The sequence below is a fragment of the Eriocheir sinensis genome, chromosome 5 (genome assembly GCF_024679095.1).
Source record: "Eriocheir sinensis breed Jianghai 21 chromosome 5, ASM2467909v1, whole genome shotgun sequence".
NCBI lineage: Eukaryota > Metazoa > Arthropoda > Malacostraca > Decapoda > Varunidae > Eriocheir > Eriocheir sinensis.
This window is the reverse complement of record NC_066513.1, coordinates 14367710-14387584: the sequence shown is the minus strand read 5'-3', so window position 1 is coordinate 14387584 and position 19875 is coordinate 14367710. Positions and strand designations below refer to the sequence as shown.

The 19875-nt window shown below is 45.2% G+C and overlaps 2 protein-coding genes, 1 long non-coding RNA gene and 1 other non-coding gene across 11 annotated transcripts in view; 3 read left to right on the top strand and 1 right to left on the bottom strand.

Annotated features, from left to right (window-relative positions):
- LOC126984568 (tuberin-like) overlaps positions 1–3209 on the bottom strand; it is a 35460-nt gene extending 32251 nt beyond the window's left edge. For both annotated transcript variants that reach the window (XM_050838287.1, XM_050838314.1), the window contains exon 1: positions 3171–3209. In XM_050838287.1, the coding sequence (XP_050694244.1) occupies positions 3171–3194 (24 nt within the window). In that variant the 5' untranslated portion in view covers positions 3195–3209. The remainder of the gene's footprint in view (positions 1–3170) is intronic.
- On the top strand, positions 1557–15237 carry LOC126984587 (C3 and PZP-like alpha-2-macroglobulin domain-containing protein 8). 3 transcript variants are annotated; one of them, XR_007737106.1, is made up of 9 exons: positions 1557–1695; positions 8261–8346; positions 8992–9112; positions 9973–10182; positions 10606–10803; positions 11473–11487; positions 12737–12885; positions 13833–14281; positions 15186–15237. XR_007737106.1 is itself a non-coding variant. In XM_050838336.1 (8 exons), the coding sequence occupies exons 1-8, from the start codon at positions 1692–1694 to the stop codon at positions 13893–13895; spliced, it is 846 nt and encodes a 281-aa protein (XP_050694293.1). In that variant the 5' UTR covers positions 1557–1691; the 3' UTR covers positions 13896–14333. The 3 variants fall into 3 exon arrangements, 2 of the variants coding, with proteins under 2 accessions (XP_050694293.1, XP_050694306.1); XM_050838336.1 differs by lacking the exon at positions 15186–15237 and having other exon boundaries at positions 13833–14333; XM_050838349.1 differs by lacking the exons at positions 11473–11487; positions 15186–15237 and having other exon boundaries at positions 1559–1695; positions 13833–14333.
- LOC126984596 (uncharacterized) lies at positions 4634–5962 on the top strand. Of its 5 annotated transcripts, none has more exons than XR_007737111.1 (3): positions 4634–5300; positions 5341–5449; positions 5600–5956. It is a non-coding gene; the product is annotated as an uncharacterized LOC126984596 (long non-coding RNA). The 5 variants fall into 5 exon arrangements; XR_007737114.1 differs by having other exon boundaries at positions 4636–5300; positions 5341–5434; positions 5885–5962; XR_007737112.1 differs by having other exon boundaries at positions 4636–5300; positions 5356–5449; positions 5615–5956.
- Positions 15238–16801: 1564 nt separating the features above from the next.
- Positions 16802–16883, top strand: Trnas-aga (transfer RNA serine (anticodon AGA)). The gene has a single exon. It is a non-coding gene; the product is annotated as a tRNA-Ser (tRNA).
- Positions 16884–19875: the final 2992 nt, after the last annotated feature.

Below are 19875 nucleotides of genomic sequence, written 5' to 3'. Positions count from 1 at the left end.
TAATGACTGTGTGGTGATTATGGCCAGGTAAATGAAAGCAGGATGGAAGCAGATGGAAGTTAATATGATTTTTAGCTTCTTTTTCTTTTTTACTGTTTCTTGTCGTGTGTGTGTGTGTGTGTGTGTGTGTGTGTGTGTGTGTGTGTGTGTGTGTGTGTGTGTGTTCTTACCAATATACTCTTACCTATATATATTTTTACACTGCTGAGGTAAGCAAGCTCGTCCTGTCCCGTATATATTTATCATAATCTATCATATTATTTAAGCGACTCCATTTTGATAAAGCGTTCCATTCATAATTCGCGTGTGTGTGTGTGTGTGTGTGTGTGTGTGTGTGTGTGTGTGTGTTGACGTTTTCTCTTTGTCGCATTCAGGTAGGAGTGGAGGGAGAGGTTGCTATGCTGGCGAGACGTGAGGAAGGGAGCAGAGGAAAGGGGGAGTGGGGAGAGGGAAAGGCAGAGGCAGGATCAGAGGGCGGCGTGAGAGGTGGGTGGGACGGAGGGAGGACGGGAAGAAGGAAAGGAACCGCGGTAGGAGGGGCAGGGTGCGAGCTGAGTGGGTGAACCGCTGAGTGCATGGCGGACGAGGCTTATCAAGTGCCAGACGACAGCACAGACTCAAGGGAGGGAGCGATGGGGTCGTTGGCGCCGCGTCCTTCATTGCAGTTGTTGTCACCCTCTCAGGAATTTCCGTCGAGAAACGTTATGTAAAAGAGTAACGGGGAGTGAAAGAAGATATGATGTGAAGGAGCAGCAGAAGGAGGAGGAGTGTAGAGTAGAACGACATAAGGACAGCAGGTCAATTTTGAGCCAGTGTCTCTGTGTGTCATTCGTGTCCAGGAATGTTTGATGGAGGTGAAGGTGCAGGTGGAGGAGGCAAGGCGGTGGTAACAGCTGCTGGAGCACCGCCAAGCTGCCCCTGCCAGCCCGCCAGGCAGCCGCTGGGCGTGTCGTCAAAAATACTCCCCCGCGGTGCAAGGGCGGGGCGGGGCGGGACGGGGGGGGGGATATCAAGCATTAAGTAAGGGGGGGCAACGTGATCTGGGGGCGTGTTCGCAGGCTCACGGGCCGGGGCAGGGAGGTCGCTGCGGCGTGTGAGCAACTTGGGTGCAATCTCCTGATATTTAGCAATGCCTCCGGTCTTCGGTCGAATTGAAAATGAAGATATCCAGACTGTATGAACTAAAATACAATAACTAAAATAAAATAATGAAGTGTTTGTCCTCTATTAAACTAATCGCTGAGGATTATAAATCACTGGTAAGTAGGCTTATTTCCAACTATTTCTCAGAGAAATCTCAACTAAGGTGTAATGGATTTTTAGACTGCGGATTTCTCTGCTAACTGCGGATCTGAGAGTTCCCGGCCGGCAACTAAGGTGAATCACTGCGAGGTCACCTGACCCGTTATGTGGAACCTGTGGCTTCCCCCTAATTATACACGATTAATTATTTTTTCATCTGCCGCATTAATCAAGGGACGTGTCTCCCCCGGGGGTGTACATGGCCTTGGGTCCATTACAGGCCTATGCCAGGGCAGACTCATGGGCGTGGATAGTTGCTGCGCGCGCAAGTGAGGTGGTGCTTATGGGCGGCGGCTGCGGTGGATATAAGGCTGCGAGGGCTAGTGCGCGGCCTTAGGTTGTTGGTGACTCTCTTTGTTGGAAACCCTCGTGCAGTACACACCGCAGACATGGGTGAGGCCTTGGAGGATTTGGACGATAAGGAAGTGATAAATGGTGGCTAGAGGCGAGGAGACGGAGATAAGTTAACAATATTTATCTAATGTGGATATTTCCTGTTTGGCAGTCGATTCCACTGTCCCTGTGCTTGACCGTTTATTTGCTTACTCTTTATTCACGGTTTATAGTGGTGCCATTCTTGTTTGTCTCGTGTGACCCCCGGAGCTCGAAAAAAGTTCATATGCGTCACCTTAGTGCATATGTTCATCGTGTGACTGCTAATGTAGTACTGATAGGCAAGTCGTTATGGAATTTAAGATACACCAAATTCAGTCTTAGTGTTTCGATGTGATTGTATCGATTTTGCTGGCCCCTTGACGTAGTAAAATCATTATCGAGAGGTGTTCCCACCTCTTGCAAAATCTTAAGAGCACTGGTATGACAAAATAGATAAAAATGAATGTTAACCAATAGCATAAACCACAATACATTATTCGAACTACTGAAGCATGTACGTGATCGCCTCGACTATTGTGTGCCTTGCCAAACGCTGCCGCTCCTGCTTCATTGACAGTCTCGAGCAGAGTTACTTAGAGCCCCAGCCACTGCAACAGGGACTCGTACGTGCTCAACTGCATATCGGGGGCATGAGACGGATATGTTTATTGCAAAAAGTTACCTGTAAATACGTGTCATGGTTTAATTTTATCTTTTTCTCGTTTCTCGTATCTCGTTTCGCCTCTCAAATGAGGAACGCGTACGAGAATGTTTCGTAGGAGATAGATTAGCAACTCCGAATCGGTCACCTGTCAAAATGCCGCAATGAGACAAAAAAAAAAAAACTACCAACATTACTCGTAGAATTGTGTAACTACCGTTGTCACTGCCTCCGTTCGCCCTATCAGTATACAGGCCTGTCACCCCCAACCCCATTTCCTGAGCATAGTGTCAGGCTTTTTCTGTCCACGGGGCGGCTGGTTGGCAACACACTCCCAGAAGCCGGGTGACATTTCCCGTGGAAAACCCGCCCCGCCCACCCTTGCCTCACTCTTCCCTCTCCTCACCCTAATCTTCCAACTATCTACACTACATTTTCATCCTATCCTATGCAACTGTTTATAGCCTATTCGGTTGACATTTATTATGGGAGTGCCCAGATTTTTCATACACTCCCACAAACACCCCTTCCGATTTTCCAACTGTCAATACCCCATTCGAGTTTTACGTGTATTCACAACGCCCACACTTTTCATGGACTTGTTAAACCCCACCCCACTAACACCCCGTACCTCACTCTTTCTTCTGCTCACCCCACCCGATTCCCTCGCTGTCTATAGCCCTTTTATTTGCTTGTATTCAGAGCGCCCACACTTTTCATTCACCTCCACCAGCGCCACCACTAACACTCCCACCCCTTTCCCCTCGTTAGCATCATATTGAGACTTCCAACACACACACACACACACACACACACACACACACACACACACCTTGTCTAGACGCACCACGCCCATTCCCGACACGTCACCGCCCATCTGCTTTGTTCAACTAAGTCACACCCTGCGCCACTTGTTTTGTATGAGCTTTAAATGTTTGCGCTTTCTTCCCACACCCAAAATACATACATTGTTGAGTTACATGATTATAAACATTCATACGTACATACATAAATACCTGTAAAGATTCAGTATAGCCACATTTTGCTTAGGGGATGAAACTTATTTTCTGATAGATTATGAAATTTTAATCTGATTTTTTTTTTCAAGGGCGGACGGGTACAAATTGCTATAGTTACGTCTTCGTTCCTCGTTTTCTCATTATACTTATGGTGACGAAAGGATAGTATATACAGTGGCAATAAGTTACTGTTTAGTGGCGATAGGTTACTATTTACTGGCGATAACCTAGTATTGAGTGGCGATAGGTTAACTTATACCAAATGGAAATCAAAACTCATCCGACATTGTTAGGCTCACCAACACGAGATATAGTTAAGCTGAATCTTTACCATACACACACAGATTGGTATTACTTATCACATTTATAGGCCTCCGTAATCTTTCCTCGCTGTCATGACCCACTTTTCCGGCTGTCAACACAAACTTCCTCTCAAACCCCAAGACGCAGCATCCGGCATCACAATGTCACCACACAGCCACCACTTTGCCATAACACGAGCTTGTAAAAAACACCCACACGAATTGTCAGTCTACCCTGCCCACCTGCATCCACTCCCTCACGCCGCCCACACCCACATGTCCACCCAGCACCCACTCCATCCCACCCTCATCCACTCAGCCCTCACCGCACTAGTCCACTCTCTCACCCCACTCGTACTCATTCAACCCCAACATCCTGCACCCCATCACCCCACTTCATCCCACATTCATCACGCACCCCTTGTAACCAACCCCTCACCCTCCCCCATTCATCCCATCACCCTATCACCCCTCCCGCACCCACAAACGCCACGCCTCCTCGTCAATTTAAATTCCCTAGTCGGCCCACGTTCTCGGTTCCTTCAAGGCTGGTGTCGCCCATGCCTCCCACACCACTCCCACGCCTCTCCTTGCCTGCTGTCCCTCCCCCCTAACTCTCCCCTTACTCCCCCCCCCCTCCCCCAATCACTGCCAAGGTCATCCTCATCATGCCCCATCACTCGCGTTTAAAAAGACCCCGAATACACACACACACACACACACACACACACACACACACACAGACGGCGCCGCCCCTCCAGACATTGATCAGTTGCAGTCATGAGAAGGGAAGGGGAGGGAGAGAGAGAGGGGAAAGAGGGAGGGAAAGAGGGAGGGAGGGAGAACCAAGCGCATGACCATGACTGTCTGGATGTAGGGAGAGGTGAATGCTGTGTCTGTGTCCGTGTGTGTCCGTGTGTGTGTGTTTCTGTGTGTGTTTCTGTGTGTGTGTGTCTCTGTGTGTGTGTGTGTGTGTGTGTGTGTGTGTGTGTCACCGCATTTTAAAGGTCGCAATTCACCATTAGAAGTGACGTGTGTGAGTGCTTGACTGAGGAGGAGGAGGAGGAGGAGGAGGAACTTGCTGTGGTGATTGAGGCAAGGGAGTGGAGAGAGACTGGAGAGAAGGAAGGTTAGAGAGGACAGACAAACAAGGAGGAGGAGGAGGAGGAGGAGGAAGAGGAGGAGGGAGAGAAAGACAGGCTGGGCTTGACCGTGACAAATTCCTTTCTCTCTCTTTCCAATCTTTCAAGCACCGATGTATTGTAACGTATATGGGGATGGAAGAGCGTCGGTAACCATACAAAAAAAAACTAATATTTACGTCGGTAAGCGTGAATATTGAGGAGTTAGAGAAAGAAAGGTTAGAGAAAGAAAGGTTAGAGAAAGAAAGGTTAGAGAAAGAAAGGTTAGAGAAAGAAAGGTTGGAGAAAGAAAGGTTGGAGAAAGAAAGGTTGGAGAAAGAAAGGTTGGAGAAAGAAAGGTTGGAGAAAGAAAGGTTGGAGAAAGAAAGGTTGGAGAAAGAAAGGTTGGAGAAAGAAAGGTTGGAGAAAGAAAGGTTGGAGAAAGAAAGGTTGGAGAAAGAAAGGTTGGAGAAAGAAAGGTTGGAGAAAGAAAGGTTGGAGAAAGAAAGGTTGGAGAAAGGTTGAGAAAGAAAGGTTGGAGAAAGAAAGGTTGGAGAAAGAAAGGTTGGAGAAAGAAAGGTTGGAGAAAGAAAGGTTGGAGAAAGAAAGGTTGGAGAAAGAAAGGTTGGAGAAAGAAAGGTTGGAGAAAGAAAGGTTGGAGAAAGAAAGGTTTGAGAAAGAAAGGTTGGAGAAAGAAAGGTTGGAGAAAGAAAGGTTGGAGAAAGAAAGGTTAGAGAAAGAAAGGTTGGAGAAAGAAAGGTTGGAGAAAGAAAGGTTAGAGAAAGAAAGGTTGGAGAAAGAAAGGTTGGAGAAAGAAAGGTTGGAGAAAGAAAGGTTGGAGAAAGAAAGGTTGGAGAAAGAAAGGTTGGAGAAAGAAAGGTTGGAGAAAGAAAGGTTGGAGAAAGAAAGGCTGGAGAAAGAAAGGCTGGAGAAAGAAAGGCTGGAGAAAGAAAGGCTGGAGAAAGAAAGGCTGGAGAAAGAAAGGCTGGAGAAAGAAAGGCTGGAGAAAGAAAGGCTGGAGAAAGAAAGGCTGGAGAAAGAAAGGCTGGAGAAAGAAAGGCTGGAGAAAGAAAGGCTAGAGAAAGAAAGGCTAGAGAAAGAAAGGCTGGAGAAAGAAAGGCTGGAGAAAGAAAGGCTGGAGAAAGAAAGGCTGGAGAAAGAAAGGCTGGAGAAAGGGAAGGAGGAGAAGGAGTGAGGGAGGAGGAGGAGAAGGAGTGAGGGAGGAGGAGGAGAAGGAGTGAGGGAGGAGAAGGAGTGAGGGAGGAGAAGGAGTGAGGGAGGAGAAGGAGTGAGGGAGGAGGAGGAGAAGGAGTGAGGGAGGAGGAGGAGAAGGAGTGAGGGAGGAGGAGGAGAAGGAGTGAGGGAGGAGGAGGAGAAGGAGTGAGGGAGGAGGAGGAGAAGGAGTGAGGGAGGAGGAGGAGAAGGAGTGGAGTGAGGGAGAAGGAGTGGAGTGAGGGAGAAGGAGTGGAGTGAGGAGAACGAGGAGGAGGGAGGAGGGAGGAGGGAGAAGGAGGAGGAGGAGAAGGAGTGAGGGAGGAGAAGGAGTGAGGGAGGAGAAGGAGTGGAGTGAGGAGAAGGAGTGGAGTGAGGAGAAGGAGTGGAGTGAGGAGAAGGAGTGGAGTGAGGAGAAGGAGTGGAGTGAGGAGAAGGAGGAGGGGGGAGAAGGAGGAGGAGGGGGAGAAGGAGGAGGGGGAGAAGGAGGAGGGAGAAGGAGTGGAGTGGGGGAGAAGGAGTGGAGTGGGGGAGAAGGAGTGGAGTGGGGGAGAAGGAGTGGAGTGGGGGAGAAGGAGTGGAGTGGGGGAGAAGGAGTGGAGTGAGGAGAAGGAGTGGAGTGAGGAGAAGGAGTGGAGTGAGGAGAAGGAGTGGAGTGAGGAGAAGGAGTGGAGTGAGGAGAAGGAGTGGAGTGAGGGGAGGAGGAGGAGAAGGAGTGAGGGAGAAGGAGTGGAGTGAGGGAGAAGGATTGGAGCGAGGGAGAAGGAGTGGAGTGAGGGAGAAGGAGTGGAGTGAGGGAGACGGAGTGGAGGAGTAGAGTTAGGATAGAACGGGATGTGAAGGAGGAGGAAGAGGGAGAGATAAACATCAATAAAGAACAAACTAAGGAAGAAGGGAGAGGGAAGAGTGGGTAGAAAGGATGTGAAGGAAAATGAAGAAGCGGAAAGGGAAGAAGAAGACAACAGAAACTAAGAAGAAACTAAAAAGAAACTAAAAAGAAACTAAAAAGAAACTAAAAAGAAACTAAAAAGAAACTATGAAGAAACTAAAAAGAAACTATGAAGAAACTAAAAAGAAACTATGAAGAAACTAAAAAGAAACTATGAAGAAACTATGAAGAAAGAAAATAAACTGAGGAAGAAGGGAGTGGGAGAAGGGGGTAGAAAGGGTGTGAAGAAGGAAAATGAAGAAGTGTAAAGGGGAACGGAAGAGAAAGCATGCAGAGATATAAATGAAATGATGGAAAAGATCAAGAACTCGAAAAAAAATGGAAAGTGTGAGAAAGGAGACAAAGAGAAAGAAGGAACATTGCACTAAAACAGAAGAATATTGAGAAGGGTGAAAAGAAAATTGAAGAAAAGGAAAAAAAAATGCAAGGGGACTGAGTATTGTTAGAAAAAAATAAGATAAACAGGAAATACAAAGATGTACGTTAGCGCGCACATATCATTCTCTCTCTCTCTCTCTCTCTCTCTCTCTCTCTCTCTCTCTCTCTCTCTCTCTCCACCCCCAGGTCAAAGGTTAAGGCTGTCCCTCCCTCCAGCCTCCCACGTCCCATCCCAAAACATCTCCCACTCCCTCATCTCTGTTTCGTGCGCCATTATTCTCTCTCTCTCTCTCTCTCTCTCTCTCTTAATGGTCTATAAATAATATCCATCTCTTGCCAACAAAGAAATTAAAAAAAAGACAGCCATTCTCTCTCCGGGCGTTGTTGTGGGATTATTTTTTTACGTAAATTATGTTCAACTATTCCTAACACACGCACGCACACGCACGCACGCACGAAGATCAAGAATTTGGTGTTTCTATGCATGTCTTTTTTCTCTTAGAATTGTCCGCGAGTTTAAGGAGTTTTCGAAAGTTAGAAGCATTAGTACAAGGAATGCGTCAAATATCAAGTAGTTTTGTGCTATCTATAAATATTTCTTCAGACACCCCTCTATCCATTCTTCCCTTGTGAGTGACAGTTGTGACCCCTCCACGTCCCCGAAGGTTCCTCTGCTCTCCCCGTTAGGCATTCCTTTCATCTTGTCTATTCTTTAGTGACCCCTCCACGTTCCCAAGGCCTCCTCTTCCTCGTTATGCATCCCCCTCATCCTATCTGTTCTTCCCTTGTGACTCCTCCACACCCCCAAAGGCCCCTCTTCCCCCCGTTAGGCATCCCTCCCATCTTGTCCATTCTTCTTTAGTGGCCCCTCCACAACCCCAAAGGCACCTCTGTTCCCTGTGAATACCATAGCACTAATGTGACTCCTCTTCCCCCCACAGCCGCCAGCGACATGCCCGACCTTGGCACGAACGAGGAGAAGGAGTACCGCTTCAGGCAACTCCACGGCAAAACTCTCCGCTTCCAGGTGAGCTCGATTACCTTACTGGACGTGGAATATATAGATTTTTTTTATATATATCCCTCATTAATTGTGTCTGATCTGTATCAAATACGTCCAGTTCTCCATCGTCCTTATCTCTTATTTATCATGTCTTTTATTGGTTGCTTAATGTTATCATCTCTATTTTTGCATGTTTTTGATGTTCTTTTGTTCTCCCTCGTTCTGATATCCACGTTCTGAGCCTCATCCCATCATCGTAACATACTTATTTCCATGTCATCGTCTATCATCCCTTCGTCCTCGTCCTCAGTCACGTCTTCCTCATTGTCACGTCTTCCTCATTGTCACGTCTTCCTCATTGTCACGTCTTCCTCATTGTCACGTCTTCCTCATTGTCACGTCTTCCTCATTGTCACGTCTTCCTCATTGTCACGTCTTCCTCATCATCACGTCCTCTCCCTTATCACGTCCTCTCCTTTATCACGTCTTTCCCCCTATCACATCCTCCCCCTTCTCACATCCTCATCCACGTCCTCATCCTTATTTTCACGCTGTCATTTTCTTCTCATTCTCTTTCTTATCGTTCTAGTTTTCTTCACGCTTTCACCTTCTCGTTCTCTTCTCGTCCTCGCTTTCTTCTCGTCCTCATCCTCTCGTCCTCGTCCTCAGGTCAAGGCAGCGCACGACTGCCATGTGGCGTTCACGTCTGGCCCTGAGGAGACCGACCCCATGGTGGAGGTGTTCATCGGGGGCTGGGAGGGCGCCGCCTCTGCCATCAGGTTCAAGAAGGGTGAGCTGGGAGGATTAGGCGTAGGGAGATTAAGGAAAATGGGCGTTGGCGGGGAGAGGTGGGCGGCGGTTTAGGAATGTGGGCGTACAGAGATCATAGGGATGGGCGTTGGTCGGGAGAAGTAGGCGTGGGTTTAGGAATGTAGGCGTAGAGAGCAGACATGGGCGTTGGTAGGGAGGCGTGGGTGTGGGTTTAAGAATGTGGGCGTGTGGTGAGCATAGACTTCGTGAGGTGTGTGCATGTGGGCGGGTGTTCGAGGGGGGGAAGTGAAGGTTGGAAGAGGCTGTGATTGTGACTTGTTTATTTTACTTTATTTTATTCTCTTATCATTTTTGTGGTGTGCTGTATACCTGATTTTCTTGTGCGTGTTAAGTCACTTTCTAATAGTCTCTCCGTCCCACACGCTGCCTCAGTGGACAACAGTAAGTGACTCAATCCTTACACTGGAACTCACTCGGCATTGTTAATCTTTAACTTTATTACTTAATGGTTTCTTATTGATTTATTTAATAGGCAATTCCTCACCCACAGCTGCAGATCTCAACGTGGACAGTATGCTTATTTATCCTATTTGGATTATAATGTTTGAGTGTCTATATATCTCAGTAGAGTTAAGTACACCCTGAAACCTTCCTTAATATGCCTCCAAACCCTACAGCTCATGATCTCATTTTAAGGTGGACTAAGTTTCCCATTTATATGTCTCCGTAAAGCGTTAAGTATACCCTGAAACCTTTCTTAATATGCCTCCAAACACCACAACTCATAATCTCTTTTTAAGGTGGACTAAGTATCCCGTCTAAATATCCCGGTAAACCATTAAACACTGGACACCTTCCTAATCTTCCCTCCACTTTCAGCTGACGATCTGGCGAAGGTGGACACGCCGGACATCCTGAACGCGGACGAATACCGGGAGTTCTGGATCGCCGTGGACCATGACGAGGTGCGCGTGGGCAAGGGCGGCGAGTGGGAGCCCCTGTTGCAGGCGCCCATCCCCGAGCCCTTCGAGATCACCCACTACGGCTACTCCACCGGCTGGGGCGCGACGGGCTGGTGGCAGTTCTTCCGTAAGTTGGGAATTGGGGGAATGTTATTGATGGTGTAGGTTTTGGTTTGGTTTGCCCTTAAGTTTTGTTTTGGTCTACGTTTTCTTTTATTACGATTATTCCCTCATTCACATTCAAAGAACAGCTCTCAGACGCATTATGCTCTCACAACTATTTCCAAAGGTCACATAGGAGATAAGTCGGGTTCTCATGAGTGTTTTCACGTTTATGGTGCCGAAGCCTTATCAAACTATCACTAGGCTCATGAAACTACCCATAGAATACTAACAAAACAACCTCTATCAAAGTCTTACCGAATGTGGGTGTGTAAGTCCCCAGAATGTTTGAGGATACGGGCACAGCTCTGTTACATCCTCCTCCCTCTCTTTCTCTCCTCTTCCTCTCCCCCTTACTTATGAAGCCCCCCCTCCCCGCCCCTCACAGATGACCGCACCATCAACACCGAGGACTGCCTCACCTACAACTTCGAGCCCGTCTACGGCGACACCTTCAACTTCAGCGTGGCCTGCAGCAACGACGCCCACCTGGCCCTCACCTCCGGCGCCGAGGAGACCACGCCCATGTACGAGATCTTCATCGGTGGCTGGGAGAACCAGCACTCTGCCATCCGTCTGAACAAGGGTGAGTGGCGAGGTGGCTGATTGACTGAGCGAGTGGCTGAGAGCGAGTGGCTGAGCAAGTGGCTGAGTGTGACTTGAGTGGCTGGCTGAGAGTGACTTGAGTGGCTGGCTGAGAGTGACTTGAGTGGCTGGCTGAGAGTGACTTGAGTGGCTGGCTGAGAGTGACTTGAGTGGCTGGCTGAGAGTGACTTGAGTGGCTGGCTGAGAGTGACTTGAGTGGCTGGCTGAGAGTGACTTGAGTGGCTGGCTGAGAGTGACTTGAGTGGCTGACTGAGTGTGACTTGAGTGGCTGACTGAGTGTGACTTGAGTGGCTGACTGAGTGTGACTTGAGTGGCTGACTGATGGGAGTGAGTGGTCTCGAGTGGATGGATGGATGAGTGGTTGAGTGTTTGTGTGAGGGGAAAGGGGTGTGGAAGCAGTTTATTTGTTGCTGTTTCTCTCGATGTTTTTTCTTTCTATAACATCCTTGTCAGGCATTTAATACTAGATAGGACAGGCATTAGTTCTCATCTTGGTAGCAATTACATTTTAGTTTTTCATTTCTACTAATAAGTCCACCATTTTCGATCCTACCTTTCGTGTTTCCTTTTCTTTATGTCATGCAATATAACCCCATGTGCAGTTTCTAACCATTGTCGTCCCGCTCTCTCCCAACCTTCCTGGCTCCAGAGGGACGAGACACTGGTAATGTGGAGAGCTCTTACTGTGCATGTGACGGTGACTGCCACACACTGCACTTCGCATTTTTTTTTCCTGTTACACATTTTGATACATGCATTTGCACCAGTGTTGCCCAGTTGTAATGCCAGGAAATTTAGTAGCGTTGTATAATAGTTAAACCATCTATGTTACCCTAATACCAAGGATATGATACCAATAATAGCTTGTCTCGCCCTGCTCCCTCCTTGATATTAGGGTAACATGGACGGTTTAACTATTATACGACGGGCCTAATTTTCCCGGCATGACACAGCGGCACACAATACACAAAGCTACATACAGGAAGTGGAGGTCTTACACGCGTTGCTGCAGGGGTTAAACAATTTTCTCTGATGCTTATTTTGGGATACATTAATCTGTTAAGTTCGTGGTACTCGGGGACAACAATTGTGCATGAATTGCTGACGATTATGATTTTTGAGCGGAAGTTTTTAAGTGCATGCATATCTGATTACATGGAGGTAAATGAAAGTGAATCGACGCAGCATGAATCTACTATAAATCACATACATGTATTAATGAAATAAGGAAACAAGAAGTCGAGCTTGGCAGTCTGCGTACGGCTCGCATAGTTTTTCATCCTCGCGCATTCTGGCTGATGACTAAATGGTACCTGGGGAACCTGGGGAAGGTAAGCTGTGGTAACCCGGATGTCGCACCTTCCCTGTGTCCCGGGGTAAAGAGTTCACAGTTCCAAGGGCCAATGAGACGGAGGTGAACACAGAGGCTACGCGCTTCTTAGCCGTTGCCTTTACTTGATACGCTCTTGTAGTGTGCATATATTTTGGCGGGTAACATGAACAACACCCACCAGACTAAATATAACTTGAAAACACCCATGAAATACTTAACAATGTTCTTGTAGTGCGGGTATGTGCTGGCGGATAACATGAACAACATCTACCAGACTAAGTACAACACTAAAACACCTATGAAACAAAACACCAAGCAATTCCTCTCAAAATTCCCTTATGTCGGCCTCAGAACCTGGTGTGTGTTGTCAAGTAACTTGAACACCTTTATGACCACAAGTAGCATGAACACCACTTATCAAACAACAAGTAACATCACAAGTAGCATGAACACCATTTATCAAACAACAAGTAACATGAAAAATCCCCAAAAGACAAAACCTCTAACGCTATCTCGCTCCATTACCTTGCCTGCGCCAAAGCTTCCGTATCAAAGTGTTAATGCGTGCGTGCGTTGGCAGGTGACGACATGGCGAAGGTGGAAACGCCCGACGCTGTGTGCTGCGAGGAGGAGAGGAAGTTCTGGGTGTCCTTCAGGAAAGGCCATATCAAGGTGGGCTACAAGGACACCGCCCCCTTCATGGAGTGGACCGACCCCGAGCCCTGGAAGGTGAGTGCCACTGAAACAAGGGGAGGTGTGAGGCAGGTAAGCAAGACGGTTGGGGGAGATCTGTGGGATAATTTGGGGTAAAGGATAAGAGGTCTGTTAAGAGGGAAAGGATAAAGACACGAAAAAAATAGCCTTGGAAAGTGACACTGGAACAAGGATGGTGGATATTAATGACTTCTGTGAGGTTATTAAAATTGTACATGTACGTGATCTAAAAAAAAAATCTTAGATAAATCAAAGGTTTATATTTAGTAAAGTTATCTGAAGTAGTCCATATTTTTTAAGCGGTTAAGTGTGTGAGATCTGGAATGGGGCCACGATTAGAACACTGAAGAAAATATAACCAAGAAATAATTTATGTAAAAGCAAAAATATAAAAATTAGTTGAGTAAAAGTTCAATGAAGCCCCAAATATCCACTAACATTATAAACTGTAGTATAATGACAGGAAACTCGTCCCTATCATTTGTTCGAGAGGGTTAAAAGGCACGTGAATCACTAGTGCAAGACGCTTCGGCCAATGATAAGGGCCCACATTCACAGACGCCATCGACTCGCAATTATTTCCAAAGGGCACACTAGAGATTAATAGGTTTTATCCCACTTCCATGGTCCAGAAGCTTCGTCAAACTATATAACTAGGCTCACAAAACTACCCATGGAAGTAATAACACAGCCTCTATGAAAGCCTTGTCAAATATGTGTGCGTGTGTAAGCTCCGAAATGTGTGACAAAATGGACCAAAAATCTCCCATGCCAGCAGTTTCAAATACATGCCGTCAGTAGAGGACACATCAATCAATATACATGTCAGTAACGCCAATGATAAGGTCTCCCTATCAACGGTTTCCAATGCTAACCGCACGCTTCACAACATGCAGGAATAACCAAGATACAGAAAGGGGACTGTCGTATCTTAGGAATGACTATAATTTATCTTCCTACAGATTACTCACGTTGGCTACTGCACGGGCTGGGGCGCTACCGGCAAGTGGAGGCTGGACATTTAAGTGGGAAGACTGACAGTGGAAGAGGAGGAGGTGGAGGAGACGAACACGAAGGAGGAGGCTAATGGTTGCATGTCTCTTTGCCTCGGCGTCTCCACCACCACCTCCAACACCACCACTACTTAACCAGCACCACAACGCCATTCGCCTCTTGTTTAGTCCGCCAACACCGCCATTAGTGCTTCCGGTCTTGTTTGTCATCGTCCTCGGCTCATAATCATCGTTTGTCTTTGTTTCGTTTTGTCTTAAAGTTTACAGGCAACGTTTTTTTTTTCCTTAGCCTCCAAGGTGTGTAGAGCGTTGCTGGAACACCTGATGCTGCTGATGCTGTGTTAATTAATCTTCGCGAGGTATTTGATGTTATAAAAAACATGGTCCGGATATGAGAGGTATTTTTCGTACTCATGTGGCTTCACGTCAATAAAGCTGAAAACGTAGAAATTTGAGTGTTTTTTTGATTACCAATATTATGTGCTGCTTTTTTTTCTCGTGTCAAGGGGGTACGCGACACCTGAGGTCATCTAACTAAGCTATCTGGGGTATTGCGATGAAACTATGCAGGTAAGTAGGCATCTATGTTGCCTACATTTTGTACGAGCCAGAACAATGTATGTATACTTATGTATACTTATACGTATACATGTACGTATACGTGTAGCGACACTTAAAATTACACAGCACCATTAATACATAACCAAGCACTTTCATTTTTTTGGCTGTGAATAGTCTTTAGGTATGCCTAGAGCCCTATGGAAAATATTCTGAAAGTTTCCCATACAGAAAGGCATAATGGTATTTCTTTTTATTATGTTTGTCGAACATCGCGTAAAATCGTGTTTTTTTGTCACTTTTTCCTCTTCTCCTTTACCTATCAACAATATCTAGTCATAGGTCCCTAGCTACCTGTACAATCAACATTCTCTGAACTTTTCACTTAAATCTGATTGATTTTAGATTTTCTGCGATTAAAAAAGACAATTTATCGAACGGAGATATGATCAATTTAAAAATATAAGGACCTTTAACTCGGTCCATTTAAACCCGCGCCAGACAAGTAAAATTTGCGCTGCGAGGAAAACATTGCTCTGGGATTATTTATAGATGGTATAAGAACGTTTTTAACCCAGTTTTGCAAAATGCTATATTTTGACGAACCCCCACCCCCCACCCCAGGTGTCGCGTACCCCCTTAGCCTCCAAGGTGTGTAGAGCGTTGCTGGAACACCTGATGCTGTGTTAATTAATCTTCGCAAGGTATTTGATGTTATAAAAAGACATGGTCTGGGTATGAGAGGTATTTTTCGTACTCTTGTGGCTTCACGTCAATAAAGCTGAAAACGTAGAAATTTGAGTGTTTTTTTGATTACCAATATTATGTGATATTTTTTCTCTCGTGTCAACCTTAATCACTATTTATTTTTTAACTCCTACCATCATTAACCTGTATTCGTGTCATTTTTCACCCTCCTAAGTCACTGTCTTCTTATTATTTTCTCGTGTCAACCTGTCATTTTTTATTAAACTATCATCACTACCCCGTATCAATGTCCTTTCTCACCCCACCTTAATCACTACTCAATTACTATTTAAACCACTACCACAAGTCAATTATCAATTATTTCAAGAACAACCACTACTACCATTACCATTCACCAGTCACTCTTCACTCCTTACTTCAACCCAAACTACAACCAATCACCATCTATTCACTTTATTTCACCCACCACCACCACCACCACCAGGCACTATCAATTATTATTTCAAGAACTACTTCTATCACCATAACCACCATCCTATCACCAATCACCATCTATTTACTTTTCACTCACCACCACCATTAGTCACTGTCTCCACAATCCCACGTCTACTTTCATATTCCCCTGATCACCTTCCTTTTTGTGCAAGATGTGACGGTAATATTCCCTAAATCTGGACTCCCCGTGATGAATATTATATATACTACTATTGTTTCATCCCTTGCAATACCTCTTCACGGTTCCTCCTCCTCCTCCTCGTTCTTCGTTCTTTGCTTCATTCTTCATTTCTTCAATCCTCCCTTCCTCCATATCATCATTATTGGGGTACACGAAAGAGCATGAGGGGGAAAATGAAGTAGATTTAAACCCAAACAAAGTCCTCTCGATGAGCAGACATGGATATAGAAAATAGTGACAGTACGACAAGAGTTAAAAAGTACGGACAAATTACCTAATGAGTTAACAGGTGGGTGCTGAGTTTTGCTTTCGTTATTTCGTTCTTCACTATCTCGGCCAGGCAAGCACTAAAGCATTCACTCTCCCTGTGGTCCGTCTCCCTTCCTTCTTCCCTCCTTCGTATGTAGGCTGGTTGGTAAGTAGGGGCATACTCTAATTTGCGCGCGGCCTCGGTGCTCATCTCCGTCTCAATGGCCCTTGATTCTGTCGTGGGTAAGAACTCCCTTCCCCGGGACACAAGACAAGTGTAACACCCTGGTTTTCACAGTTTACCTTCCCCAGGTTTCCCCAGGTACCTTTTATAAACCAGCCCCAAAGGTAGGATGTACAGAGCTGAAACCCAAGCATGTGAACTCAAAACATGTACTGATGCCTCGCGGTGGTGGTGTTTGCCCACGAGTCACCATGATAGACGATGATGTGGCTGACTTTTTTTTTCAGTAATACGAAATGTACTTTTAGAGGCAAGAACTTGACTCAATTTAATATAGTTGATCAAGAAAACAGTTTTCTCCCAAGGCAAGGAAGAAAACGAAGCTCTAGTGAGTATCTTAAATAAAACTTGTCCCAAATAGAATTGAAAACAAGGATACAAATTAGGTTTTATACGACTAAATTTCACAAAATCTCACTTACTCAGACAGCAGAACCCCAAAAAATGATGATTATATACATTTAGATTTCCCCTCAACAATATGCAGTGATGGCCGAGTGGTTAAGGCGTCTGACTAGAAATCAGATGGGATCTTCCCGCGTAGGTTCGAATCCTACTCACTGCGCACCGAAGTAGGGTAACCTTTTCTTCGTGGTGAAGTTATCGTGAATGTCATCATCCGTCTGTATCTTTACCTGGCGAGACTTAATTAAAGGTGTGTGTGTTCGTATGTATTGTGCCTCGAGATATCTCTTCCCTTCTCTTTTTTTTTGTATTAATTATTTCACTTTATCTTCTTTTACTTAGTCTTCTTATTCTTACTCAGTCTTATTCATATTCTTGTTATCATTGTAATCATCCTCATTCTTATTCGTCTACTGCCTCATTTTTTCTTTTTTTCAGTCTTTTTCTTTTTCTTCTTCTTCATCTTCAGCCTCCTCATCATTTTTTTTTTTTCCCTTGAGCTGCCCCCTACTGTGTAAAAAAGACCATGTGAAAAATAAATAACAAATGAAAATATATAAAAAAGAAAAAAAACAACAGCATTTTCTCGAGACTAACATTGCCGTAAAGAAAAAAAATATGATGCTTCGGGTGTTGAGAGAGAGAGAGAGAGAGAGAGAGAGAGAGAGAGAGAGAGAGAGAGAGAGAGAGAGAGAAGGGAAAAAATGGTTGGGGAGAAAGAGAGAAAACCTGGAGTGCTTGTGGTCAGGGGAGGGAAAAAAAGGGGAGAGGGGAGAGAGAGAGAGGAGGGAGAGGGGAGAGAGACGGGAGAGAATAAAGGGGAAAGTGGGAAGGAATGAGAATAGGAACAGTGGATGGAGAAGATGAGGAAGACACGAATGAATGGATGAAGCGGAAGAGGAAGAAAATAAAAGGGAGAAGAGAAAGAAAGGAAGTGAAAGGGAGAGAGAGAGAGAGAGGAAGTAAGGAAAGAGGGAGGGGAAGAGTAAGGGAAGTAAGGGAGCAGGGAAAGGAGGGGAGTAGGTGGAAGAGACAAGAGGAAGAGAGGAAAGGAAACAGAAAAAAAGGAAGGTGGATAGGAGAGAAAAGAGGAAGGGAGGGTAGGAAACAGAGAGAGGAAAGTAGGGAAGGAGGAGGAGGAGAAAGAGTAAGGGTGATAAAGAAGCAGAGAAAAGAGAAGAGGGAAAAGGAAGGGAAGTAAAGGAACAGGGAAAGGAGGAGAGGAGAGAGGGAAGGGAAGAGGAAGGAAGATAAAAAAGAGGGAGATAGAGTAAGATAGGGAGGGAAAAAGAAAGGAAGGGAGAGAGGGAGATAACAGAGCTCCTTAGTGGATTCTATTCCTTAACTGACAAGAAGGAATGGAAATGGATTAAATTTGGACAAGGAGGAGGACGAGCGGGCAGGAGGAAGAGAGGGAGGGAGAGAGGGAGGAAGACCACGGAGGGAAGGAAAGATGGAAGAAAAGGGAGAGAGTCCGGATACATAGAGATAAGAAGAGAAGGAAGATTAAAGGATGGAGAGATGAAAGATGAATACACGAAGATGAATAGAATGAGGAACACAAGTGAAGAAGAAGAAATAAAAGAGGAGGAAGAAGAAATAGGTGGATGAGGAGGATGAATGAGTGGAGGGAATAAAATGAAGAGGTGGAGAGAAAGGAGGGAAAGAGATGAAGGATGAAGGATTAAAGATGAATGAAATGAGGAAAAGAGGAGAAGAAGGAAAAGAAGAAGGAGGAGGAAGAAATAGGTGGAGGAGGAGGACGAATGAGTGGAGGGAATAAAATGAAGAGGTGAGGAGAAAAGAGGAAGATAACAACACGAAGAAGAACATGAAGAAGAAGAGAATGAAAAGGATGAAGAAAAGGATAGCAAAGAGAATGGGAGAGAATGGAGAAAGAAAAAGAGAACAGTAGAGAACCAAATGGTGGAAAAGATGATAGCGAAGAAGGGAAGAGGTTGGAGAAAAAGGAAGACAAGAAGAAAAACTAATGAAAGAAAGGGTGAGAGATAATAGCAAAGAGGGGGAAAGGAAAAGAACAGTAAAGAAAACGAGGAAGAGTTAAGTTAGATAATAAGTAAGAGGAGGAAGAGGAGGAGGAAGAGGAAGAGGAGGAGGAGGTAGTAGAAGTGCCAGAACCAACGCCTCCTTCTTTTAGGGTCAAATTTATGCCCCGTTCGTAATTAACTTCTGAAGCCGCGCGTCCACAAGACTTAAAAGCTAAATTCGCCGCTTAATTGCCCAAGTTTTTTGTTTTATTCTTGTATTCGCCTTTCTGGAACCCCCTGCATGTTTTATTTTTTCTATTCACTTTCCGAGGAACATTTAGTATTTATCTTTTCCGTTGCTCATTTTTTTTCATCTCTATTTCCTGCAGTTCTCTCTCTCTCTCTTTTGTTTACAGTATTTAACATCTTTATAAAAACTGCCAAATTGTTCCTTCCAAAATTGTTGCTCGTTTCTCCTTTTCTTTTTTTGTTCATGGAGAATTTCTCACATATAAATTTTATTAACCTTTTTTCCCTGTTTGAGTTATTTCCAGTTTTCCTTCATATATTTTTTGTGCATTATTTTATCTGTTACTTCTTTATTTTTTTTGTCTTTTTTCTTTATTATAACCCTTGCTGTTTGGATGTGATTTTCCTTATTCTTCTTGTTCTTGTTCTTATTCTTGTTCCCATCATTTTATTTTGCATTTTCTCTCTCTCTCTCTCTCTCTCTCTCTCTCTCTCTCTCTCTCTCTCTCTCTCTCTCTCTCTCTCTCTCTCTCTCATTATCGAAGGCTTAAAATGGAGAATATTAAGATGATTTCCTCAGACATTATTGACAGCTGAGCCAATAACGAAAGAATTACACACACACACACACACACACACACACACACACATCGTCTATCATTTCCTCGCCATCTTTTATCTCCATTTTTTCTTCCTCACTTCCTCCTCCGCCTTCTCCGCCTCCTCCTCCTCCTCCTCCTCCCTCTTACTTTGACAGTCTGTTGATGGAAGACTGAGAAGATTTGTTCACGCTAATGGTGTGTGTGTGTGTGTGTGTGTGTGTGTTTGAGAGAGAGAGAGAGAGAGAGAGAGAGAGAGAGAGAGAGAGAGAGAGAGAGAGAGAGAGAGAGAGAGAGAGAGAGAGAGAGAGAGCAC